This window comes from Saimiri boliviensis, chromosome 17, assembly GCF_048565385.1.
Source record: "Saimiri boliviensis isolate mSaiBol1 chromosome 17, mSaiBol1.pri, whole genome shotgun sequence".
NCBI lineage: Eukaryota > Metazoa > Chordata > Mammalia > Primates > Cebidae > Saimiri > Saimiri boliviensis.
Window position 1 is genome coordinate 6,027,501 of NC_133465.1, and position 27,171 is coordinate 6,054,671.

Below are 27,171 nucleotides of genomic sequence, written 5' to 3' on the forward strand. Positions count from 1 at the left end.
GGTGTGAGCCTGTAATCCCAGCTACTCGTGAGGTTGAGGCAGGAGAATGACTTGAACCTGGGAGGTGGAGGTTTCGGTGAGCCAAGATTGCACATTACACTCCAGACTGGGCAACAAGAGTGAAATTTTTTCTCAAAGAAAAAAAAAATGAGGAAATAGGCATATAGTTTACTTGGGTAATGATTATAAGTAGCTTTTTAAACTAGAACATTCTCATTGAATAGTCCTTTTTTTCCTCCTCTCTCATCTTCTGCCTCTACACTCATTGATCTTTCTATGATAGTACTGTATATTTTCTTCCTGCTGTTCATTTTTTAAAATTTTTGACATAATTATAGATGCACATGCAGGTGTAAGAAATACTACAGAGATTCCAATATCTGTTAGCTAGTGTTAACATCTTGTTAAACTATAGTACAACATCACAATCAGTATGTTGACATTGATATTGTCAAAATATACAACATTTCTATCACCTTAAGAATTCTTCAGGCTGCACTTTTATAGCCACACCCACTTTTCTCCCATCTCAGCCATCTCCTTACCCCCTGGTATCTACTCATCTGTTCCCCAGTTTTAATTATGTCCTTCTAAAAATTTTATGTAAGTGGAATCATACAGTATGTAATCTTAAGGGGTTGGCTTTTTTCACTCAGCTTGGTTCTCTGGAAATTCATTCATGTCAATGTGTGTAGCAATACTTCATTTCTTTTTATTGCCGAGTAGTATTTTTTGTTGTGGATATAGTTTGTTTAACCATTTACCCACTAAAGGACATCTGGGTTATTTACAGTTTTTGACTATGATGAATAAAGGTACTGTAAACATTTATGTGCAGGTTTTTATGTCAATGTAATTTTTCATTCTCTGGGATAAATGTAAATGCTGGATCATATGGTAATTGCATATTTAGTTTTTAAAGAGATTGCCAAATGATTTTTCAGAATGGCCGTACTATTTTACATTCCCACCAGCAGTATATGAGTGATCCAGTTTCTCTGGATCCTCACCAATATTTATCGTTGTCACTGGTTTTTACCTTAGCTATTCTGATAGGTGTGTGATTTTATTGTGGTTTTTTTGTTTTTTTTGTCTGTTTGTTTGTATTTTGAGGAGTCTCAATCTGTCGCCTCTTGGCTCGCTGCAACCTTCGCCTCCCAGGTTCAAGAGATTCTTCTGCTTCAGCCTTCTGAGTAGCTGGGAGTATAGGAGCATGCCACCACTCCTGGCTAATTTTTGTATTTTCAGTAGAGACATGGTTTCACCATGTTGGTCAGGCTGGTCTCGAACTCCTGAGCTTGGGATCTGCCCACCTCAGCCTCCCCAAGTGCTGGGATTACAGGTGTGAGCCACCACACCCAGCCTCATTGTGGTTTTAATTTGCATTCCTGTAATAACTAATGATGTTGAAGATCTTTTCATCTGCTTAATTTGCCATCTGTATATCCTCGTCAATAAAATTTCTCTTCATGGGTTTTTTGTTTTGTTTTGTTTTTAAATAGAATCTTGCTCTGTCGCCCAGGCTGGACTGCAATGGCTCGATCTCGCCCACTGCAACCTCTGCCTCCCGGGTTCAGGCTATTCTCCTGTCTCAGCCTCCTGAGTAGCTGGGATTACAGGCCCCCACCAACACACCTGGCTAATTTTTGTATTTTTAGTAGAGATGGGGTTTCACCATGTTGGTCAAGCTGGTCTGGAACTCTTGGCCTTGTGATCCACCCACCTCGACCTCCCAAAGTGCTGGGATTACAGTTGTGAGCCACAGCACCCATCCCTTTTCATTCTTTTTTTCCTGGCTTTCTTTTTTTTTTTTTTGAGATGGAATCTTGCTCTGTAGCCCAAGCTGGAGTGCAGTGGTACAATCTTGGCTCACTGCAACATCTGCCTCCCGGGTCCCAGTTTAAGCAATTCTCTTGCCTCAGCCTCCTGCGTAGCTGCGATTACAGGCACACGCCACTATACCCAGCTAATTTTTGTATTTTTAGTAGAGACGGGGTTTTACCATGTTGGCCAGGCTTGTCTTGAACTCCTGATCTTCCTGCCTCGGCCTCCCAAAGTTCTGGGGTTACAGGCGTAAGCCCCCACACTTGGCCTTTTTCTTAGCTTTCTAAGAACTGACTGAATTTTTAAAACGTTGTTTAAACAATAACATAAACACTACTTAAATTTGTGATAGTGACAAAAATCTTTCTCCTTTTTGCATTTAGAAATATCTTTACGGCCGGGCGCAGTGGCTCAAGCCTGTAATCCCAGCACTTTGGGAGGCCGAGGCGGGTGGATCACGAGGTCAAGAGATCGAGACCATCCTGGTCAATATGGTGAAACCCTGTCTCTACTAAAAATACAAAAAAGTAGCTGGGCATGGTGGCACATGCCTGTAATCCCAGCTACTCAGGAGGCTGAGGCAGGAGAATTGCCTGAACCCAGGAGGCGGAGGTTGTGGTGAGCCGAGATCGCGCCATTGCACTCCAGCCTGGGTAACAAGAGCGAAACTCCGTCTCAAAAAAAAAAAAAAAAATCTTTACAGAAAAATGTGTGCATATTGTAAAATTTATTGAGGTGTGAAAAACAATGTTCATTATATTGCTCTGTAAGAATGATAGATTTTGTATATTCCTAGGTCTGGAGAAAATGATGTGGAATATAACAACATGGAGTTAGAAGAGGGGGAACTCATGGAAGATGCAGCTGCTGCAGGACCCCCAGGTAATGAGATCACCCACTGCCTCCAAGACATACTGTTTTCTCTCTGCTCTTTTCTGACTTTATCATGTTTTAAATAGGTGGTAGCCACTGCTTTTACATGGTTGGTAAGTGCTATATCAGTGTTGAAAGTGCTATATCTTACAATATGGATTTTTTAGAGTTTATTACTAAAGATATTTAAAACTAATAATAGCTAACATTTGCAAAATGTTTGTATATACCATGCACTGTGTGAAGCACTTTATGTACCTTATCTTGTGTTAATAAAATTCTGTGTGTTATGTTCACTTATGCATAGAGAAGCAACTTGCCAACTTTTAACAATTTAGTAAATGAGAGTAGTTCAATCCCTAGATTTGTCTGTGTCCTATACTCATATTTTATACTATTATTTCTGATATAAAGTCTTATTTGTATATCTTGCTGGACTGTAGAGTGATCTCAATGGAATCATTGACTCTTAGATTTAGAAAGGATCTTAAACAGCTCATTTTATACATGAAACTGGTCAGTTTTTAGTTGTGTGTTTAAATATAGCTGGAGGCCTGGCGCGGTGGCTCACGCCTGTAATCCCAGCACTTTGGGAGGCCGAGGCGGGTGGATCACGAGGTCGAGAGATCGAGACCATCCTGGTCAACATGGTGAAACCCCGTCTCTACTAAAAATACAAAAATTTAGCTGGGCATGGTGGCGCGTGCCTGTAATCCCAGCTACTCAGGAGGCTGAGACAGGAGAATTGCCTGAACCCAGGAGGCAGAGGTTGCGATGAGCCGAGATCGCGCCATTGCACTCCAGCCTGGGTAACAAGAGCGAAACTCCGTGTTAAAAAAAAAAAAAAATATATATATATATATATATATATATGTATATATGGCTGGTTGTTAGTACAACCAGACTAGAACCCCGCATTGTCCTGGGTTTGTAGACCCAGTATTTTCTCCCAAACTACACTGCTTCTCCTGGGAAGAACTGACTTATATAATGAGTATTTCTTTTGTGTTCTTGGATCTGTTTAATTAAATAGTGAATCTGGGTAGAACAATTGAAAGTTAGCTTTCTATTGTTTGTGCTTTACCCATGTTCTCAATATAAACACTGGCATATTCTTTTTCTTTTTTGATATATTCTTTGGCATGATCTCAGCTCACTGCAATCCCTGCCTTTGGGTTCAAGCAATTTTCCAGCCTCAGCCTCCCATGTAGCTGTGATTACAGGCATGTACCACCACTCCTGGCTAATTTTGTGTTTTTAGTAGAGATGGAGTTTCTCCACATTGGTCAGGCTGGTCTCAAACTCTTGACCTCAGGTGATCCCCCTGCCTTGGCCTCCCAGAGTGCTGGGATTACAGGCATGAGCCACTGTACCCAACCAACATATTCTTAATAATGTTTGGATAACTAAAGACTTCTTAAATACTAGTCCTCAACATTTCAACTTCCAACCTAAACCCTGTATTTCTAATCCTGACTGTAATCCTGGGTGATCTTATCCACATCTGTATTTCAGTTACTATCTGTATGCTGATTGCTCTTCAAGTTCTCTCTCTAGCTTTTATCTTTCCAATAATTTCCAAACCCATGTAGCAGTCTTGGTGTGACTCAGCACCTCTGAAACACAAATTACTGTCTTTTCGTCTGCCATCCTGCCTATCAGCAGTAGCCACCCTGACTGATAGGCTATACATTCTTTACTTCTTCTTCTCCCTAAAACTTTACCTTTAGTGTATTACCAAGATTTCTTGATTCTGTTTCCTAAATTATGCATAAATTCATTTGGTACTACCACTCCTTTGCCATTTCTAGTCCAGGCCTTTATCTTTCACAACCAGTCTTTCATCTGGGTTCCTTGTGTTCGTTATTGTTTTCCTCCATTGTATTTTTACTGCATGAATTCAGAATGAGGGTGTTTTTTCTTTCCGATTAATATCTAATCATGTTACTTCTCTGCCAGGCATGGCGACTCACGCCTGTGATCTCAGTACTTTGGGAGGCTGAGGTGGTTGCATCACTTGAGTCCAGGAGTTTGAGACCAGCCTGGGCAACGTGGTGAAACCTTGTCTCTACAAAAAATACAAAAAAAATTAGCCAGATGTAGTGGCTGAATTGCCATCTGTGGTCCCAGCTATTTGGGAGGCTGAGGTAGGAGGATTACCTGAGCCCAGGAGGCAGAGCTTGCAGTAAGCTGAGATAGTACCACTGTACTCCAGCCTGGGCAACAGAGTGAGACCTTGTCTCAAAAAAGAAATAAAAATAATGGAAAATAATATCTAATCATGTTAGTTCTCTGCTTAACTCTTTAAGGATTGTATTTATTATTGGATAAAGTCCAGAGTTGTTAACATGACATGTAAATTCCTTTAGGTCCAGACTCCTGTTTGTTTCCTTAGCCTTACTTCTCTCATTCCTTTATGTCATTCTTTAGTCAGGAGGTACTTCAAAGAATCACAGGATCTCTACAAATTTGGAGAGAAGAGCTTTAACTCTTATAGTGTTAGAGCCTGCAGGTTGGCCATCCTGACAGGCTGGGAAGTGTAGCCTCTGGCAAAGACTAAAAGCAGGCACTTTCCAGAAGGGAAGGGTAAGGTAAGAATTTATGCTGAATGAGTTGGCCAAGTATACATAATCAGTAGGCTATAGGAGGAGCTATGAATATCATGAAGAGGGGAACACAAGCATGCATAGTAGACAAGCATGCATGTAACGTGTATCTCATGTTTACTTTGGGGTGGGGACTTAACATTACAATTAGGCCCTGTTGTCAAAAGGTAAGCCAAGGACGGAAAGGCATTCAATGCTCAGCCTTGGTATACATGGGCCAGAACCAGTGCATGGTTGGTGACTCTTATCAGGAGAAAGTTGCTGAAATCAGTCTCCTGTCCAGTCAAAGCTGTAGTTACAGCTTGTGGAAAAGGGAGTGAGTCAGTCAGCATCTGGCAGTCAGTAAACTGCAGTTATTTCAGTATTGCTTATCTTGAAGCCAGTGCTTGCTTAGCTTCTAGAGAAAAAGAAGAAACCCTGTTGCAGTTATAATGTAGTTTATTCTTTAAGTATAGGGAATGTGTGACTTAATCCTTGTTTGGCATGGTCTTAGGTCTTATTGACTGACTAACTTTTCAGCCTTCTGTGTTTTCTTTTAGTTGGGTACGTTCTTTCCTCTCTTAAACTGTGTGGTAGGGAAATTCTTGTATATAGCATTTATGTACACTTAAGGTAAAAGAGAGTTTACGTTTTTCAATTATTCATCAAATATTTACTGAGCACTTGAACTGTATACAGTTACTATCTAGAGATAGAATATTGAATAACAAGATATCCCTGTTCTTATGGAGCCTATGTTATAATTCTGAATATTCTGTAATAATTCAGGCACTTATATTCTAGACGTTAAAGTTAAAATAATGAACCAGTTTATTTTTATTACACGCTTATGGAAATTTATATATTTGGCAAACATTTGTTAGATATTACACCTGCCTGGAAAATAGAATACTCTTAAGTAATTTATAACGTAAAGGTGAGTAGATGAACAATTAGCTAGAATATGACAGTATACATACAAAATAATTCCAAATGAAATACCCCCTCCTCAAGGAGAGGAAATATAAGTTCTACCCCTTAAATTTAGGCTATGCTTAGTGACTTGCTTCTGAATAGTACAGTTTCAAAAGGGGGACACAACTTTGAAGTAGAGAACTTGGTAAATATTACCTACCCACGTGATTAAATTTAGTATTGTAGGTGATAAGTGATGTTGATAGCATGTACCTTTGATATGTTAAGAATGGTAATTATATCTGTAATGTCTTCCCCCTAAAAACCCACAAACATAATCTAATAATGAGGGGAAAAAAATCATACCCTTAATAGAGGAACATTTCACAAAATACTTGACATACTTTTCAGACATAAGGAAAGCCAGAGAGACTGTCATAGACCAGAAGAGTCTAAAAAGACATGAGCAACTAAATATATTTTGATACTCTAGATGAGACTCTGGAACAAAAACAGAACATTAGGGGAAAACTACGGAAATCTCAATATAAGTATAGGATTTAGTTAATAATATGTCAGTATTGGTTCATTCGTTGTGACAAATATGCCATAGTAATGAAAAGTATTAACATTGGGGAAATTGGGTTTGGGTTGTACAAGAACTCTGTATTTTTACCTTTTCTGTAGACCTAAAACTATTCTAAAATAAAAAGCTTTTTTAACGAAGGCAATGAAAAAGCTAGATCGGGGTGACAGTGGGTAGAGTGTGGAAATGCTTTTTTGTTATATGCTAATTATGAAGGTCCGTTTCAAGCCTTGAATGGTTTATTTTTATTTTTCGAGAGGGAGTCTTGCTCTGTCACCCAGGCTGGAGTGCAATGGCATGATCTTGGCTCATTACAGTCTCCACCTCCTGAGTTCTCCTGCCTTATCCTCCCAGGTAGCTGGGACATACAGGCATATGCCACCATGCCCGGCTAATTTTTTTTGTATTTTTAGTAGAGATGGGGTTTCACATGCTGGCCAGGCTGGTCTCGAACTCTTAACCTCAAGTGATTCTCTTGCCTCAGCCTCCCAAAGTGCTGGGATTACAGACATGAGCCACCACACCTGGCCTGGTTAATGTTTTAGAACTACACAGTTGTTTAAAGAGTTATATCATCTGAAGAATTACAGTGTTAAGTCATGTGTTAAAAAGGAGAAAGTTGGGCTTATATAAAAGATATAAAGGTAAATGTTTACTTAATAACCTCATTTTATAGACCATATTAAATAAGGAGATAGCTTGAAAGAGATATTTATTGACCCAAGTGGCTGTAGTCCTGGCCACTTAGAAGGCTGTGGCAGGAGGATCACCTGAGCCTGGGAGTTCAGGAGTGCAGTAGCCATTGTACTGCAGCCTGGGTGACAGAGCAAGACCCGTCTCTTACACACACAGCAAATACATAGATTTTTTTCTACTCACTGGATTCAATGAGCTAGAAACATAGATTAGAGTGATACTTAAACCTTTTTAGCACAATTTTTTTAAATTAAAAAAAATTTTTTTTTTTTTTCAAATAGAGAGAGATAGGGTTTCTCCATGTTGGTCAGGCTGGTCTCGAATTCCTGACCTCAGGTGATCCACCCGCCTTGGCCTCCCAAAGTGCTGGGATTACAGGCGTGAGCCATTGCACCAGGCCACAATTTTTTTTTTTTTTTTTAAGACGGAGTCTCGCTTTGTCACCCGGGCTAGAGTGCAGTGGTGCGATCTTGGCTCATGGCAACCTCCACCTCCCAGGTTCAAGTGATTCTGCTGCCTCAGACTCTTGAGTAACTAGGACTAGAGGTACACACCACCATGCCTAGCGAATTTTTGTATTTTTATTAGAGAGGGAGTTTCACCATATTGGCCAGGCTGATCTTGGACGCCTGACCTTGTGATCCACCTGCCTCAGCCTCCCAAAGTGCTGTGATTACAGGCGTGAGCCACTGCACCCAGCTGAGCACAGATTTTTTTTTTTTTAAACAAATTATCTTTCACTTAAATTCAGATAACTGAATAAACTAAAAGCAATTCTCATAAGAAGACAGCTGCAGACACCAACACACCCAGCTAATTATTTTTTGTAGAGACAGAGTCTTGCTCTCTTACCTTGGGTGATTTCCAATTCCTGGTCTCAATTAATCTTCCTGCCTCAACCTCCCACAGTATTGGGATTGTAGGCATGAGCTATTTGTACCTGGCCCACAGACATCAGAAGAATAAATGAGCTTTTTTTTTTTTTTTTTTTTAAAGACAGAGTTTTGCTCTTGTTGCCCATGCTGTAGTGCAGTGGCATGATCTTGGCTCACTGCAACCTCCACCTCCTGGGTTCAAGCAATTCTCCTGCCTAGGACTTCTGAGTAGCTGGAATTACAGGTGCCCGCCATCACACCCAGCTAATTTTTGTATTTTTGATAGAGGCAGGGTTTTACCATATTGGCCAGGCTGGTCTCGAACTCCTGACTTCAGGTGATCTGCCCACTTCAGCCTCCCAAAGTGCTGGGAATACAGATGTGAGCCACCACACCCAGCCAAATGAGCATAATTTTTAAATGAAAATCCAACAAAGTAAAGGATGTAAAAATGTTGAATATTCTAGAAAGGTAGTTTAGTACTAGACTGTAATAGGGCCTTGAGTGTCAAATGATAATGCTATAATGAATGTGCTATACTGAACTGTATAAATAATACAAATGATAATGCTATAATGAACACAATATGCTATAATGAACTGCTGTAATGAATGTATATGAGTGTGACATTTTAGCAGGATTCACATGACTTGGCAGAAATGGGGAAGAACTATTCACTGATCCGTTTGTCTTTTAATGAGGTGTTTTTTTCCTCCTATGTGAACCTCAGAAGCATAGCTTTATTCTTAATAGCCAAAGCTAGAAGCAACCTAAGTTTTTTTTTAACAGAATAGAGAAATAAATTGGATATAGTCATAAATTGAAATGCTGCACAATAATAAAAATGAGGCACTGACTCATGCCTGTAATCCCAGCACTTTGGGAGGCTGAGGCATGTGGATCACTTGCGGCCCGGAATTCAATACCAGCCTGGCCAACATGGTGAAACCTCATTTCTACTGAAAATACAAAAAAATTAGCTGGGTGTGGTGACACACGCCTATAATCCCAGTTACTTGGGAGGCTGAGGCATGAGAATAATTTGAACCTGGAGGGTGGAGGTTGTGGTGAGCTAAGATTGTGCCACTGCACTCCAGACTGGGTGACAAAGCAAGACTCAGTTTAAAAAAAAAAAAAAAAAAAAAAGCCAATTAGGAAAAAAAAAGACATAACAATTTTCAAAAGAATATTTTAAAAAGAAAATGAGTAAGATACTGCTATATACAGCCATATAGATGAATCTCATGAATAATGTTGAGCAAAGAGTAAGAACATATTCTGTCACTACTTTTAGGCAAATACAAAACAGGCAAAACCAATCTGTTATTTAAGTTAGGATGAAGATTACTTTGTTGAGTAGGAGGAGTGAGCAATTTAAGGAGACATAGGAGGGGGTTCTGGGGTGCCGGTAATCTATTTCTTCAACTGTGTGTGGTTACTCTGTGAGCATTCATTGATCTGTACATTTATATATGAAACACACAGAATAGCTTGGAAAGAGAGAAACTGAAATAGATGCCAAAGTCTTTGATGCCTGTGGGGAAATTTGGGAACATTTGGAAGGGGAGTATTGAAAGGTCATACTCATAGGATAAAAAAAGGAGTTTTTGTTCAGTGGTGAGAGTAATGGCCTGAAAGGGCAGTGCGAAACAGGAGACACTGCTTTCTATACTGTGAATAAATGCATTTAACATGGAAAAATGAGCAGCTTCCATTTTTAAAGGACAACCAGATATTAGGGCAATAGAGTCTGTTTACTGGGCTACTGGGCTTACTAAACATCAGAACAATCTGAGTAGCTTTTTGGGAAAAAGTCCTGGATCTCACTCCAGTATTGTTTGTGTGTGTGTGTGTGTGTGTGTGTGTGTGTGTGAGTGTGAGATAGAGTCTTGCTTTGTCACCCAGGCTGCAGTGCAGTGGCGTGATCTCAGCTCACTGCAACCTCTGCCTCCCAGGTTCAAACAATTCTCCTGTCTCAGCCTCCAGAGTAGATGGGAGTACAGATGCCTACTACCACGCCCAGCTAATCTTTGTAGTTGTAGTAGAGACAGCATTTTATTATGTTGGCTAGGCTGGTCTCGAACTCCTGACCTTAGGTGATCCTTACCTCGGCCTCCCAAAGTGCTGGGATAACAGGTGTGAGCCATCATGCCCAGCCTCTCACTCCAGTATTCTTATTCAGTATATCTAGGAAGGAGCGAGGAATCTGTGATTTAAAAAGCTTCTTCACCTGACATACAGCCTGAGCTGGGAATTCCTTAGCAACAGAAAGGAGATAAAAACAGTTTTTAGCCAAGCACAGTGGTTCATGCCTGTAATCCCAGCACTTTGGGAGGCGAAGGCGGGCAAAGTTCAAGACTAGCCTGGCCAACATGGCAAAACCCCATCTCTACTAAAAATACAAAAATTAGCCAGGCATGGTAGTGCATGCCCGTAGTCCCAGCTATGGGAAGCTGAGGCAGAAGAATTGCTTGAACCTGGGAGGCGGAGGTTGCAGTGAGCCGAGACTGGGCTACTGCACTTCAGCCTGGGCAACACAGCGAGACTCTGTCTCAAAACAAAAAGCAGTTTTCAGTGTGAAGGGGAAATCTTTGTTTAATAGGAATCTATTAAATGTTTGTTTAATAGGAATCTCTATTTAATAGGAATTGCAGTGTTTACAGAGGCTGGGAAGAAAAACTGCCAGTGAGATAATAATCTTAGAAGTGGAAGACAGTGAGAACATGAGAATGTGAAAAGCATAAATTATTAATTGGCTTAAAGCTTCTAAATAATGGAACTTTCCTCCTAAGTTATATCCTGCTGGATCTCTTGGAAATACTCATGGGTAGTCAGAACCTGACTTTTTTTTTTTTTTTTTTTTTTTGAGACAGAGTTTTGCTCTTGTTACCCAGGCTGGAGTGCAATGGCGCGATCTCGGCTCACCGCAACCTCCGCCTCCTGGGTTCAGGCAATTCTCCTGCCTCAGCCTCCTGAGTAGCTGGGATTACAGGCACGCGCCACCATGCCCAGCTAATTTTTTGTATTTTTAGTAGAGACGGGGTTTCACCATGTTGACCGGGATGGTCTCGATCTCTTGACCTCGTGATCCACCCGCCTCGGCCTCCCAAAGTGCTGGGATTACAGGCTTGAGCCACCGCGCCCGGCAGAACCTGACTTTTTTTTTTTTTTTTTTTTTTTTTTTTTTTTTTTTTTTTGAGACGGAGTTTTGCTCTTGTTACCCAGGCTGGAGTGCAATGGCGCGATCTTGGCTCACCACAACCTCCGCCTCCTGGGTTCAGGCAATTCTCCTGCCTCAGCCTCCTGAGTAGCTGGGATTACAGGCACGCACCACCATGCCCAGCTAATTTTTTGTATTTTTAGTAGAGACGGGGTTTCACCATGTTGACCAGGATGGTCTAGATCTCTCGACCTCGTGATCCGCCCGCCTCGGCCTCCCAAAGTGCTGAGATTACAAGCTTGAGCCACCGCGCCCGGCCTAGAACCTGACTTTTTAATATTATTTTTATATTATCTGCTTTCCTGCGTGTGGCATTTAAAAAAAAATATTGTATCTCTTTAGAATGTATTTTAACAGCTTTATTGAAGAAGGTCAATTTGAAGCAACATTTCCATATCTGGTATTTGCTATGTATTGTACTAAGTGCTAGAGAAAAGTCAGATGCTTTTCTTGGCTTAAGGCACATAGTTCAATATAGGTAGCATAGGCATAACATTTGCTTGCCAATGTCTGTAATATGCATCAGCCATTAACATGACAGTCGGAAAACTTCTCATTGTACCCCATTATTTAATCAAAGTAGAAAAAGTCCACGAACTTGTCATGACCTATCCGTTTTGCTGTCCGGAGACTTGGAGGAGGTCCCTGTTTTGGTGTCTAATTTGGAATCTGTTATACCGTGGGAATTTGTCTTCTTTCATTGAAGACAGGTGGTCATGGGATATAATCTCCTCAGCCTCACCCCTCCACCCCTTAATTATGCACATCATACACATCGTCATATTTTTTTTTTTCTAGTGCTCAGGATGGGGTTGATGCTTGCGTCTGAATTCTAAGTATTAATGAGGCCAACACACAATCACTGCTACTTTACAACTCTCTGGCTGTCTGGTTCCTTCTTTCTGCTTGTTATCATGAACCTGAACTCCTAAGAGATAGATCTATAGACAAGTGTTCATAAAATATTAACCAGTTCATTTTTTCATTTAAGTATATACCTAAATTTGTGCAGATATATGTATCATACATTTTCTACATCTCTTTTTCAGGTAGTAGCCATGGCTATGTGGGTGCCAGTAGTAGAATGTCAAGAAGAACACATTTATGCTCTCCTGCTACCAGTGGTTTACTAGACATTGATCCATTAATTTTAATACATTTGTTGGACATTAAGGACCGGAGCAGTATAGAAAATTTGTGGGGCTTACAGCCTCGCCTACCTGCTTCACTTTTGCAGCCCACAGGTAAAATAACAATGACAATTTCCTTTTTTTCTGTGGTTCTCTAAAAGAACGCTTGGATTTTCATTTACGTATTTCACCTATATGTGGAACATGGTGTATTTCTATGTTTTTCATTGTATGTCAGTAAAATGACATTTATATCAACCAAATTAATTTTTAAATTACTGTTCCAAGGTGATTTGTGCAAAAACAAAGTAAAAATGCCTGCAAAAAGTTTTTTATGATTTGCTACTCAGATTGGGCCTGACAGTTTGATCCATATAAAATACAATTATCTTCTTTGTGAATGGACTTTTTTTGGTCAGGCTTCATGAATTTCCTTACTTCCAATTAGAACTATATCTAAATTGAACATAAGAAAAGGTGACTTCTTATTCTTGGATGTTCAGTAGCTTAAAAATGTATACCATTTGGCAGCTGTGTTTTCTGTGCAAAGGATATTTGTTAAATAGAAACTACATTTATGTTACTGTAATAAAACGGAGATTTGTATAGTCAAACATGGGCTTTTTTTAAACTCTCAGGAATAGGGTAATTTTGGACAGCTAAGGATTTGCCTTTAAAAGCTACATTTTAAAAATCATTTTTGTTGGAATGCTTTCTAAAGTATAGTCAGTATATTTAAATACATATACCAAACATTTTTCTACCTTCTTAAACAACTGTATTATATAAATTAAATCAGTGATTTAGGACTGTGACTTTGATGCAGTTTTAAGGCAACAATTCATTTTGCAAACAAAGTCCAAGGCGGAACCTCTGTGTAAATAGCAGGGAAATAGAGCTGCTCTACTGGCATACAGATCTGGAGCCCAGATTATTTAGGCTTCCTCATTCCTAAGAGCCAGGTATACTTCCTGAAAGTCTGGATCCTCAATTTAAAAGACTATCTTCAGGTTATGAAACATTTGCCTTTTATGTGTGTGCCAAGAATGCTTTATATAAAGTTTTGCTTAAATGATGTGTTGTTTGCAAAGGCCCAGTGAAATGGTCAGGTTTTGATTCTTCGACTCACTGCAACCTCCATTTCCTGGGATATGTTGGTTTAACCTTTTTGAAGAATAATTTTGTACTAGTTTAAAAATATCTGTATCCTTTAAACCTGTAATTTCACTTGGAGGAGTGTATTCCAAAGAGAAAACAATCAGATGTTTAAGAATATTAAATAGTACCTTTCTGGCTGAATAAATTACATTGTAACCATGCAGTGGTATATTTTATAGACAGGTAAAGTCATGTTTTGAAAATATTCAGTGTCCTTAGGAGAAAATGCAAACTAAACAGTAAGATTTATATTTAAAACTAGTTTTCTATGTAAAAATAATATAAATAAGATGATCTGAATTTCAAATTTAGGTGATAAAATGCTGATGATAATGAGGGTGGGGAAAATGAAGGAAAAAGCAAGTTTTAGATTTAAACATTTTAACTTGGGCATCAAATTAGTGTGACATCAAATTAGAAAGGACCATTAGACAGCTAAAAATTAAGAACTGGGGCTGGGCATGGTAGCTCATGCCTGTAATCCCAGCACTTTGGGAGGGCAAGGTGCGTGGATCACTTGAGGTCAGGAGTTCAAGACCAGCCTGGCTAACATGGTGAAACCCCATCTGTACTAAAAATACAGAAAAATTAGCCAGGTGTTGTGGCGGGTTCCTGTAATCTCAGCTACTCAGGAGGGTGAGGCAGGAGCATCGCTTGAACTAGTGAGGCGGAGATTGTAGTAAGCCGAGATTGCACCATTGCACTCCAGCCTGGGCAACAAGAGTGAAACTCTGTCTCTAAAAATTAAAAAAAAAAAACAAACCCTGGAATACAGACAGTTGTTTCCCTGGAGGTGATACTGGATGATTAAAACCAAGGGTGTGAGATTGCAAAAGAATTTTAAGAATATTTTAAAAGAAGAGAGCCAGGAGCACAATCTTGATGAACATCTGTTTTTACTGGGTGTGAGGAAGATGAGCCAGATAAAGAGCTTTTAGAAAGGAGAAAATCCAGGAGAAACAGTCATGGAAGCCAAATGAAAATACCTGCCTATAAAAGGATATTAGCAAAAGCTAATGTACAGAAAGATCTAACTTAACTTTTTTTTTGTTTGTTTGTTTTGTTTGTTTGTTTGTTTGAGACAGAGTCTTACTCTGTCACCCAGGCTGGAGTACATTGCCACGATCTCGGTTCAGTACAACCTCCACCTCCCGGGTTCAAGGGATTCTCCTGCCTCAGTCTCCCTAGTAGCTGGGACTACAGGTGTGTGCCACTACACCCAGCTGATTTTTTGTATTTTTAGTAGAGATGAGGTTTCACCATGTTAGCCAGGTTGTTCTCAATCTCCTGACTTCATGATCTGCCCACCTCAGCCTTGCAAAGTGCTGGGATTACATGTATGAGCCACCACGCCCAGCCTGACTTTCTTTTTTTTTCCTTTTTCTTTTTTTTTTTTTTTTTTTTTTTTTTGAGACGGAGTTTCGCTCTTGTTACCCAGGCTGGAGTGCAATGGCGCGATCTCGGCTCACTGCAACCTCCGCCTCCTGGGTTCAGGCAATTCTCCTGCCTCAGCCTCCTGATTAGCTGGGATTACAGGCACGCGCCACCACGCCCAGCTAATTTTTTGTATTTTTAGTAGAGACGGGGTTTCACCATGTTGACCAGGATGGTCTCGATCTCTTGACCTCGTGATCCACCCGCCTCGGCCTCCCAAAGTGCTGGGATTACAGGCTTGAGCCATCGCGCCTGGCCCTGACTTTCTTTTTATTGAAAAGGTCTGCTTGGGTCGTTTTTCTGTTTTTTTGTTTTTGTTTTTTTTTTTTGAGACAGTCTCACTCTGTTGCCCAGGCTTAAGTGCAGTGGCAGGATTTTGGCTCACTGTAACCTCCATTTCCTGGGTTCAAGGGATTCTTGTGCCTTAGCCACCTGAGTAGCTGGGGTTACAGGTGTGTACCACCACATCCAGCTAATTTCTGTATTTTTTATAGAGACAGGGATTCATCTTGTTGGCCAGGCTGGTCTAGAACTCCTGAGCTCAAGTGATCTACCTGCCTTGGCCTCCCAAATGTGCTGGGATTGCAGGCATGAGTCACTGTGCCTGGCCTGTTTGGGTTTTGATGTTTATTTTTTTCTGTGTATTTATTTCAACACATATTTAGTGAACACTTGTCAGATTCACTTCAAGTCCATGTTCTTAAACCGTGTAACCATGGTGACTCACGTCATGTAAAAGAGTATTGTAAAAGGTATCAGATAATCTAGTTGAACCAGATTTTAAGGTACATGTAGTGGTAAATAGAACTAGAAAGTCATTTTGGGTCCATTCTATGAAAGGACTTGCATGCTAGCCTGAGGAATTTATTCATAGTAGGCACGGAGAGCCATTGTTTTGTTTTAGAAGCGGTTAGATTCAAACTGTATTTTGGAAAGCTGACAATTCTGAGAAAATTATCAGAAATGGAAGGTTAGTCAGTGTACTACCAAGCCTAGCTAATTTAAAAAACTTTTTTTTAACAGGGTGTCAATATACTGCCCAGGCTGGTCTTGAACTTTTGGCCTCAAGTGATTCTCTCACCTCAGCCTCCTGAAGTGCTGGGATTACAGGCATAAGCCACGGCTCTTGGCCAAAGATACATATTTTTAACATAATGTTATTTATGGCAGATTTGACAAAGTATTTGGGTACTAAATTTTTCTTTGTCATTTTTTTCAATTATAAACATAATAAAAGCTCTGTAGAAAGTTTTAGAAAAGTGGAGAAGTTTAAAGAAGAAAGCACAAGGCAGTAGGGCAGCTTTTAAACTTTTGAATGTGTAATTCAAATTTGAGCATGATATGACTCAGATTCTAACTCTGAAGATGTGAATGAAGTTAGGATTCTTTATTTTCATTAACAGAATTTAGTGCATGTTTTATTGTTGATATCACATAAAGTACCCTAGCTTATTTTACACATCAAATTTGCATATGTTCATGGTACAAATGATTTCCTGAATGCTAACGTTTATATTAATTTGACTTGTCAATTTCTCTCTGAAGCATCATATTCTCGAAAAGATAGAGACCAAAGGAAGCAGCAGGCAATGTGGCGAGTGCCCTCTGATTTAAAGATGCTAAAAAGACTCAAAACTCAAATGGCCGAAGTTCGATGTATGAAAACTGATGTAAAGAATACACTTTCAGAAATAAAAAGCAGCAGTGCTACTACTTCTGGAGACGTGCAGACAAGCCTTTTTTCTGCTGACCAGGCAGCTCTGGCTGCATGTGGAACTGAAAACTCTGGCAGATTACAGGATTTCGGAATGGAACTCCTGACAAAGTCATCAGTTGCTAATTGTTACATACGAAACTGTAAGTAATACCTTCCTAGTGTCATTTCTCCACGTTATTTGGGAAACTAGATGACTCGTTTTTTTCAAAAGAATGATATTTAAATATCTCTCTTCCAGTGAATTAAGACTACTTACATGTGAGTTTTTTCCCCATCCAAAATTTTTTCTGTATATTTTTATTATATAATAGAACTAACATTTCTTGATTGCTTAACCCTGTATTTGGCAGTAAACAAGACAAAATTCTTAATATCATAGATCTTGTATTCTGGTAATGGGAATCAGACATTAAAATGTGTAAACAAGTAAAGATAATTTCAGTGGGTAAAAAGTACTGTGAAGGAAACAGCAGAGGAGTAGGCTGGGAGGAGCAGATGGGACATGTTCTATTGGGGTAGTCAGAGAAAAGTCTCTGTGAGGAGGCAGCACTTGACCTGAAACCTGAAGGTTAGAAGGTTGCAGCTACTTAGAGATCTATGGCAAGCAGTGTTATGGGTAAACAGAACAGAAAATGCAAAGTCACTGACACAGGATTTATTTTGCATATTTGAAGGATTAAAGGAAAACCAGTGTGCAAGCAAAACAGAGAGAGGAGACTAGCAGGAGATGAAATCAGAGAGAGGTAGGCAGAATTGAGATCAGGGAGAGTCTTGTAAAACGTCAATAAGGAGTTCAAATGTTATTATTATTTAAGGAGGAACTCTCCAGAGAATAAAGAGGGGAGTGTTTATAATTTGATTTATATTTTATAAAGATGACTTTGCTTGTTGTGTGGAGGATGGTCTGAAAAGAGTTGAGGACAGGAGTTGTGAGACCGATAACAGCCTATTACAGTATCTTGTGTGAAATACGATGGCGTTTTCTGGAGTTATAATAGTGGATAGAGGGACTTGCTCCTAGGCTAGCAGCCTTTCTTGACTGAGGTTTTCATCTTTCAGTTCTCTTAAGGATGTGCTATTCTAGATGCATAGGAGAAAAGTTAATCCATTCTTAGATCAGCAGGGCTGAGTTCTTTCTCAGAACCATAGTTGAAAAAGCCTAAATGGAATTTTAGGAAAAGAGAGAAACTAAGAATTATGATTAAGTTTTGGCCTAAGCAACTTAGTAGTCAGTGGTATCATTTATTGAGGGGCAAATCAGATAAGAAGCAGATTGTGGGGCTTGGGAGAAGGCAAGGGCAGAAAGTCAGGTATTCTTTTCTAAACATGTTAAATTTGAGATGCCTGCTAGATACTCTAGTAAAATGTTACAGGCACATGAATGGTACACAAGTTTGAAACTCAGACAGAAACTCAGAGAAGCAAACACTGCTTGCCCTAGATCTCTAAGTAGCTGCAGCTTTCTAACCTTCAGGTTTCAGGTCAAGTGCTGCCTCCTCACAGAGACTTTCTCTGACTACCCCCAATAGAACATGTCTCATCTGCTCCTCCCATCCTACTCCCCTGCTGTTTCTTTCACGGCAGTTTTTAACCACACTGAAATTATCTTTACTTATTTGTTTACACATTTTAATGTCTGATTCCCATTACTAGAATACAAGATCTATGATGTTAAGAATTTTGTCGGCCACGCGTGGTGGCTCACGCCTGTAATCCCAACACTTTGGGAGGCTGAGGTGGGTGGATCACAAGGTCAAGAGATCGAGACCATCCTGGTCAACATGGTGAAACCCCGTCTCTACCAAAAATACAAAAAATTAGCTGGGCATGGTGGCATGTGCCTGTAATCCCAGCTACTCAGGAGGCTGAGGCAGGAGAATTGCCTGAACCCAGGAGGCAGAGGTTGCGGTGAGCCCAGCTCGCGCCATTGCACTCCAGCCTGGGTAACAAGAACGAAATTCCGCCTTGAAAAAAAAAGAGAAAAAAAAAGAGAAAAAAATAAAGAATTTTGTCTTGTTTATTGCCAAATACAGAGTAAGCAATCGCTTATTTCACTGAACATAATGACCTCCAGAGAAAGGTCAATGCTGGATATAAACAGTTGGGAATCAATAGTATTTTATATTATTTAAATCCAGGGGACTGAATAGGGTCAAGTTCGGAGGGAGTTTCAATGGATAAGCAAAATTTTGACTCTCTGGCACTTAAAGATCTGATAAGTAGGAGAGGCCAGCAAAGGAAATTGAAAGAGCAGTCATTAGCAGTCATTAAGGTAGGAAAAAAACTGGAAGGGTTAGTATCTCAAAAATCTAAAATAATGCATCTCAAGAAGTAGAGTGGTTATCTTTGATAAATATCAATGAGAAGTGTCAAGGTGAGAGGCCAAGTGTACTGTACAGGTCCACTTATATTCGGATTGTTTTCAACCAGAGGAAGATTGAAAATACAGTATGTTGGTGATGCCAGGCCTGCATATAGGGGGGCCAACTGTACTGTAGGCGGATTCTGCAGGTTTTACAGTGGGACTTCAGTCAAGATTTTTGGTGTATGCCGGGGTATTTTGGTATATGGAACCAACCCCCACTTATACCAAGAGATAACTGTATCTTCCCTGTTGTCACATTTTTTTCCTGTTAATCACAGAGGTTTAAAATTATATCTTAGACATCTGTATTAATATTCATGGTGTTGGGGGTCTTATTTTTATTTTGAAGGCTTTTTAACTCCCAAGTTAATAAAAACAACCCTTAATATCTTCTGGTACTTTCTGTTTTCTAACTTTTTTACATTTAGGTCATTAATTCATATATATAAAGTTAATTTTATATGATGATATTTGAGGTAAATGGAATGATTTTCCCCCAAATAAACGAAACGTGTTTTTTGAAATATGATGCAATATGAAATCCATCCTTTATTATAGACCAGATTCCCAAACATGGTTCTGTTTTTGAACTCATAGAGGTTGAAACAAATGAAATTGCCAGTACTCAACTTTTGGACATACAAAAACAGCAATTTGGTGTTGTTCAACCCAGTATTTGTTGTGTCCTCTTCCACACTAACACTTTTTCTTAACTAATGTAGTTTTATAGTTTGTAATACTATGATAGGATATGTTTATTCTGTTTTTGTTTCTCAAAATGTTATTGGTGGTTCTTGCGCATTTAATCTTCCTCCATAGCATTTTGACTGGAATTGCTTTACATTTAAAGACTAAGTGTTAACTGTGTGCCAGACATTATTCTAACTATTCTAAATCACATGCATTGACTCACTTAATCTTAACAAGAAGTCTAAGCAGTAAGTTAATTTCATTCCCAGTTTACAGGTGAGGAAACCAAGGCAGCAGGCATTGAATGATATTGCTAGAGTTTCACACTGGTAATTGACAGAGCCAAAAACTTGAACCTCAGAGCCTATGCCCTTTACCCTAACACCAAACAGCCTCTTTTCTTACGATGAGATTTTTTTGTTCTTTTTTAACTGAAGCTGTATAGAATTATATCAAATGATTTTTGACATTTGTCAAAATGATTTACTATTTTGTTTCATTACTTTATTAACATAAAATAAATTATATTTCCAATGTTGACCATTCTTGAAATACTGAAATGAATCCTATTTAATTTGGATCGATAATTTAAAAAAACAAAACAAAACAAAACACTGCTGTATTCAGTTTGCTAATATTTTACTTAGGATTCTTGACTACATAGTCATAAGTGAAATCGACTTATTTCATTACATTATCCTTAACCCACTTTACTTCTTATTCTATGCTTGTTTTACAGATTAAATTCAGATGCTTTTTTCCTTTTCTATGCTATAAAATTATTTCAACTATATATTACTTGCTCCTTTGCTGTATTAAACTTTATGTCTGATAAAAAGCATTCATAAAACTAGTATAATAACTCTTTCAGAGTTAGAGTTTTAACTTTTTAAATTTCTGTTGTGTTTATTGGTTTCCTCATATTTTGTAGTTTTTTTAATTTTTAAGTTTTGTGGATATATTGTAGGTATATATATATATATTTATAGGATATATGAGATGTTTTGATACTGGCATACATTGCATAATAATTACATCAGGGTAACTGGAGTATCTAGCATCTCAAGCATTTATGCTTTGTGTTAAAACAATCCAAATGTATTCTTTTAGTTTTTTTTTGTTGTTGTTGTTGTTGTTGTTGTTGTTGTTGTTGTTGTTTTTTAAGACAGAGTTTCGCTCTTGTTACCCAGGCTGGAGTGCAATGGCATGATCTCAGCTCACTGCAACCTCCACCTCCTGGGTTCAAACAATTCTCCTGCCTCAGCCTCCCGAGTACCTGGGACTACAGGCATGCACCACCATGCCCAGCTAATTTCTGTATTTTTAGTGGAGACGGGGTTTCACCGTGTTGACCAGGGTGGTCTCAATAACTTGACCTCATGATCCACCTGCCTCAGACTCCCAAAGTGCTCGGATTACAGGCGTGAGCCACTGTGCCCTGCCTTCTTTTAGTTATTTTTAAACGTAAAATAAATTATTGTAGACTGTAGTCATCCTGTTGTTCTAACAAATACTAGATCTTATTCATTCTATCTAACTGTATTTTTGTACCCATTAACCATCCCAATTGCCACCCACTACACTTCCTAGCCTCTGGTAACCATCGCTTTATTATCTTGAGTTTAGTTGTTTTAATTTTTAGCCCCCCAAATAAGTGAGAATGTGTGAAGTTTGTCTTTCTGTGCCTGACTTAATTTCACTGAACATAATGACCTCCAGTTCCATCCATGTTGCAAATGACAGGTTCTCATTCATTTTTTATGGCTGAGTAATATTCCAGGTGTATATGTACCACTTCTTCTTATATATATATATATATATATATATATATATATATATGGAGGTGCCCAGCCTGGAGTGCTCTGTTGCCCAGCCTGGAGTGCAGTGGCGCTGTCTCAGCTCACTGCAACTTCCACCTCCTGGGTTCAGGTGATTCTCCTGTCTTAGCCTCCCAAGTAATTGGGACTGCAGGCATGTGCCACCATTCCCAGCTAATTTTTTTTGTATTCTTTAGTAGAGATGGGCTTTTATCTTGTTGATCAGGCTGGTCTCAAACTCCTGAACTCAAATGATCCACCCACCTCTGCCTTCTAAAGTGCTGGAATTACAGGAGTGACCCACAGTTTCTTTATCCATTTGTGTGTGGATGGACACTTAGGTTGCTTCCAAACCGTGGTTATTGCTTGGTTATTGTGAGTGCTGTAGTAAACATGGGAGTACAGCTATCTCTTTGATAAACTAATTTGCTTTTTTTTTTGGGTATATAACCAGCAGTGGCATTGCTGGATCATATGATAGATTTATTTTTAACTTTTCAAGGAACTTCCAAACTGTTTTCTGTAGTGGTTTTACTAACTTAACATTCCCACCAATGGTGTAGGAGAGTTGCCTTTTCTCTACATCCTTACCAGCTTTTGTTACTGCCTGTGTTTTGGTTAAAAGCCATTTTAACTGGGATGAGATGGTATCTTATTGTAGTTTTGATTTGCATGTCTCTGATAATCAGTGGTGTTGAACACTTTTTCGTATGCCTGTTTGCTATTTGTATGTCTTCTTTTGAGAAATACCTATTCAGAACTTTTACCCATTTTTAATCATATTATTAAATGTTTTCCTATAGAGTTGTTTTAGCTCCTTATAATTCTTGTCATTAATCTCTTGTCAGATGTGGTTTTCTCGTACTTCTGCTGCTATTTAAGTCAGTTACTGTAGTTAGTTTTTCAAGAAGATATATTTGGGCCTTTAAATTTATTGATATATGGTCATTTATTCTATTTTCTTAAATTTTTAAAACTTCTGGTGCATATGGGTTGTTAACTTCTTTTTCACTTATTTTATTGCTTACTTGTGTGTTTTTTCCTTTGATTTGACCTGTTCAAGGGTATTTGTTAATTTTGTTCATCTCCTCAAAGACCAAGTTCTTAGATTTATTTCATCCATTGTCTTTTGCCACTTCATTATATTTCTGCTTTTGTCTTTGTTAATGCATTTGTTTCCCCTTAACCAATAATTTATTTATCTTTTTAGTGGAGAAATTGATCATCATTTTTCCTAAGTCTAGAACATATACATAAGTCTAAGAACATTTTCATCAACCTTCTCCCTAGAACTCTAAACCCATTAAAAGTCACTTCCCATTTCCATTTCCCAGCTTCTGGTAACCACTAATCTACTTTTTCTCTGTGGATTTTTCTTCTTCTGGACTTTTCATATAAATAGACTCATACCATATGAGGTCTTTTATGTCTGGTTTATTTCACTTAACACAGCTCTTTTAAGGTTCATTTCTGTTGTGGAATATATTCCTTTTTATGGCTGTGTGATATTTTATTGTATGGCTGTACCACATACTGTTTATTCACCCATTTGTTGATGAACATTTGGATTGTTTCTACTTTTTGGCTATTATCAGTAGTGCTGCTATGAACATTCATGTATAAGTTTTTGTGTGGACGTATGGTTTTGTTTATCTTGAGTATATACTTTGAAGTGGAATTCTTGGGTTATATGGGAACTGTGTTAAGTTTTTGAGGAACTACCAGTGCCAGACTATTTTTCAAAGTGGCTGCATCATTTTATGTTCCCAGCAGCAGTATATGAAGGTTCCAGGTTTTCTGCACCCTTGACAACACTTGTTATTGTCTTTCTTTTTTTCTTTGCCCATCAAATTGTCTGGGCATCCTTGTAAAAAATCAGTGGACCGTAAATGTAAGGGTTTGTTTCTGGACTCAATTCTGTTTTGATGATATGTATGTGTATATGGCAGTACCACATAGTCTTGATTACTGTAGTCATAGTAACTTTTGAAACCAGAAGTGAGTGTTCCGTTTAAGATTGTTTTGGCTATTGTGGGTCTCTTACATTTTCAAATGGATTTTAGGATTAGCTTGTCAATTTCTGCCAAAAAAAAAAAGACAACTACTATTTGTATAGAAATTGTGTTGAATCTGTGAATCAATTTTGGGAATATTGCTTTGTTAACAATATTAAGTGTTCCATCAGTGATGAACACAGGATGTCTTTCCTGTTGTCTCTATTTTCTTTCAACAATGTGTGGTAGTTTTCAGTGGACAAGTCTCGCATTTCTTTTGTCAAATAAATTCCTAAGTATTTTAATTGTATTTGATGCTATTAAAAATAAAATTTTCTTAACTTCATTCTCAAATTGTCTGCTAGTGTAGAGAAATACAGTGAATTATTTTGTCTTATATCCTGCATCCTTGCTGAACCTGTTTATTATCTATTAATGAATTTTTAAATTTTTATTTTTAAAAAATTTATTTTTAAAAAATTTATTTATTTATTTTGAGACAGAGTCTCATTCTGTTGTCCAGTCTGGAGTGCAGTGGTGCAGTCTCGGCTCACTGCAATCTTCACCTCCTGGGTTCAAGCAATTCTCCTGCCTCAGCATCCCAAGTAGCTGGGACTACAGGCACCCGCCACCATGCCTGGCTGATTTTTGTATTTTTAGTAGAAACGGGGTTTCACTATGTTGACCAGGCTGGTCTCGAACTCCTGACCTTGTGTGATGCACTCACTTGGCCTCCCAAAATGCTGGGATTACAGGCTTAAGCCAGCCACTGTGCCTGGCCTAAAAATTTATTTATTTTTATTTTTTTTATTTTTTTTTGAGACAGAGTTTAGCTCTTGTTACCCAGGCTGGAGTGCAATGGCGCGATCTCGGCTCACTGCAACCTCTGCCTCCTGGGTTCAGGCAATTCTCCTGCCTCAGCCTCCTGAGTAGCTGGGATTACAGGCACGCGCCACCATGCCCAGCTGATTTTTTGTATTTTTTTTTTTAGTAGAGACGGGGTTTCACCATGTTGACCAGGATGGTCTCGATCTCTTGACCTCGTGATCCACCCGCCTCGGCCTCCCAAAGTGCTGGGATTACAGGCTTGAGCCACCGCGCCCGGCCTAAAAATTTATTTTTTAAAAGAGGTTTATTTAACTCACAGTTCTGCAGGCTGAGTTCATGGTCAGGGCCCTGCCTTCTGGCAGTAGCATTCTTGCTTATTTTTATTGTTTTCCTAGCTCTTGAATCTATGCATATTAGGTCACATAGTTCCTTTTTTCCTTAAATAATTCATTTTAAAGGCTGTATATTTTGTTTGGCTAGACATTTTTATTTGAAGTACCAGAATCGTAATTTGTTTCTAATTTAGCTTTAATTTTCTTTTTAATCCAATAATATTTTACAATTTCCAAATGTTTGGTGGGTTATATTTTTGTTAGTTTAATTGCATTGAAATTGGTATGACTTTTCTTATGGAGCTCACAGATAATCTTTTATGTTAAGATTCTGCAGGCTGGGTGTGGTAGCTCATGCCTGTAATCCCAGCACTTTGGGAGGCTGAGATGGACAGATCACCTGAGGTCAGGAATTGGAGACCAGACTGGCCAACATGGCAAAACCCCGTCTCTACTAAAAATAAAAAAACTAGCCAGGCATGGTGGTGGGAGCCTGTAATCCGAGCTACTCTGGAGGTTGAGGCAGGAGAATCGCTTGAACCCAGAGGCAGACGTTGCAGTGAGTCGAGATCGCGCCACTGCACTCCACCTTGGTCAACGAGAGCAAAACTCTTGTCTCAAAAAAATAAGATTCTACTTCACAAGCAACAAGATGGGAATGTTTTATGGTAAAAGTCATAAACCAGTTGGGGCTACAGAATGTTGTTTATTTTTAGGCAGTAGACAGAAAAACTTCCATGCAAGGTTAAGATTAACAATTTTTCTGATGGACTAAATAGTGAGTTTTGTGCTATTGTATCCTGTTCAAAGGTGTTCTTAAATGTCTTTGCAGCCACAAATAAGAAGAGTAATTCACCCAAGCCAGCTCGGTCCAGTGTAGCAGGTAGTCTATCACTTCGAAGAGCAGTGGACCCTGGGGAAAGTAGTCGTTCAAAGGGAGACTGTCAGCCACTGTCTGAAGGTAAATTTGAGGGATTCAGAATGTACTTTCAGTGGGGTAGATTATGTGTTACCTGAAATGTATGTTATCATGAAGCTTTAGAACATGAAGTGTACCAAAAATGCTAATGTTGGATTTGAAAGTTTCTTTTTTTGAAACAGGGTCTTACTTTGTCACCCCGGCTGGAATGCAGTGGTGTGATCTCAGCTCACCACAGCCTCAACCTTCCAGGTTCAAGCGATCCTCCTGCCTCAGTCCCACCAAGTAACTGGGACTATAGGTGTGCACCACTATGCCTGGCTTATTTTTGTAGTTTTTGTAGAGACAGGTTGCCCAAGCTGATCAGAAACTCCTGAGCTCAAGCAATCCACCTGCCTCAACCTCCCAAAGTGCTAGGATTACAGGAATGAGCCACCACACCTGGCCAGAAAGTTTCTTGATCTCACAGCAGAACAGACCCTTAACAAAATACTGCCATTAGACTATATATTCTAAACTTCTTATTTTTATTTTTTAAATTTTTGTTGTTTTCTTGAGATGGGGTCTTGCTCTGTTGTCAGGGCTGGGGATGCAGTGGTGTAGTCATATAGCTCACTGCAGCCTTAACCTCCCAGGCTCAAGTGAGCCTTCCACGTCAGTCTCCCAAATAGCTGGGACCAAAGACACATGCAGCCATGCCTGGCTTTTTTTTTTTTGGGCAGAGACAGGGTTTTGCTACATTGCCTAGGCTGGTCTTGAACTTCTGGGTTCAAACAGTCTTCCTGCCTCAGCCTCACAAAGTATGAAATTACAGGTGTGGGCCACAAACTTTGGACTCTTAATTTTAAATGCTTGGCATCAAAAAAGTTGGGATATATTTCAAAATTATTTTTGAAGTTTTTATGTAGTTTTAAAATTATATATAAAGTGAGGTTTTCTTTTTTTTATTGTTTGTTTTTTTGGGACGGAGTTTTGCTCTTGTTACCCAGGCTGGAGTGCAATGGCGTGATCTCGGCTCACCGCAACCTCCGCCTCCTGGGTTCAAGCAATTCTCCTGCCTCAGCCTCCCGAGTAGCTGGGACTACAGGCGTGCGCCATCATGCTCAGCTAATTTTTGTATTTTTAGTAGAGACGGGGGTTTCACCTTGTTGACCAGGATGGTCTCGATCTCTTGACCTCGTGATCCACCCGCCTCGGCCTCCCAAAGTGCTGG

At 39.2% G+C, this 27,171-nt stretch overlaps 1 protein-coding gene across 6 annotated transcripts in view; it reads left to right on the top strand.

Moving 5' to 3' along the window:
- TRIM37 (tripartite motif containing 37) overlaps positions 1 to 27,171 on the top strand; it is a 123,801-nt gene that overhangs the window by 77,932 nt on the left and 18,698 nt on the right. For all 6 annotated transcript variants that reach the window (XM_039477046.2, XM_074388083.1, XM_074388085.1 and 3 more), the window contains 4 exons: positions 2,621 to 2,706; positions 12,624 to 12,818; positions 16,842 to 17,153; positions 25,872 to 26,000. In XM_039477046.2, the coding sequence (XP_039332980.2) occupies positions 2,621 to 2,706; positions 12,624 to 12,818; positions 16,842 to 17,153; positions 25,872 to 26,000 (722 nt within the window). The remainder of the gene's footprint in view (positions 1 to 2,620; positions 2,707 to 12,623; positions 12,819 to 16,841; positions 17,154 to 25,871; positions 26,001 to 27,171) is intronic.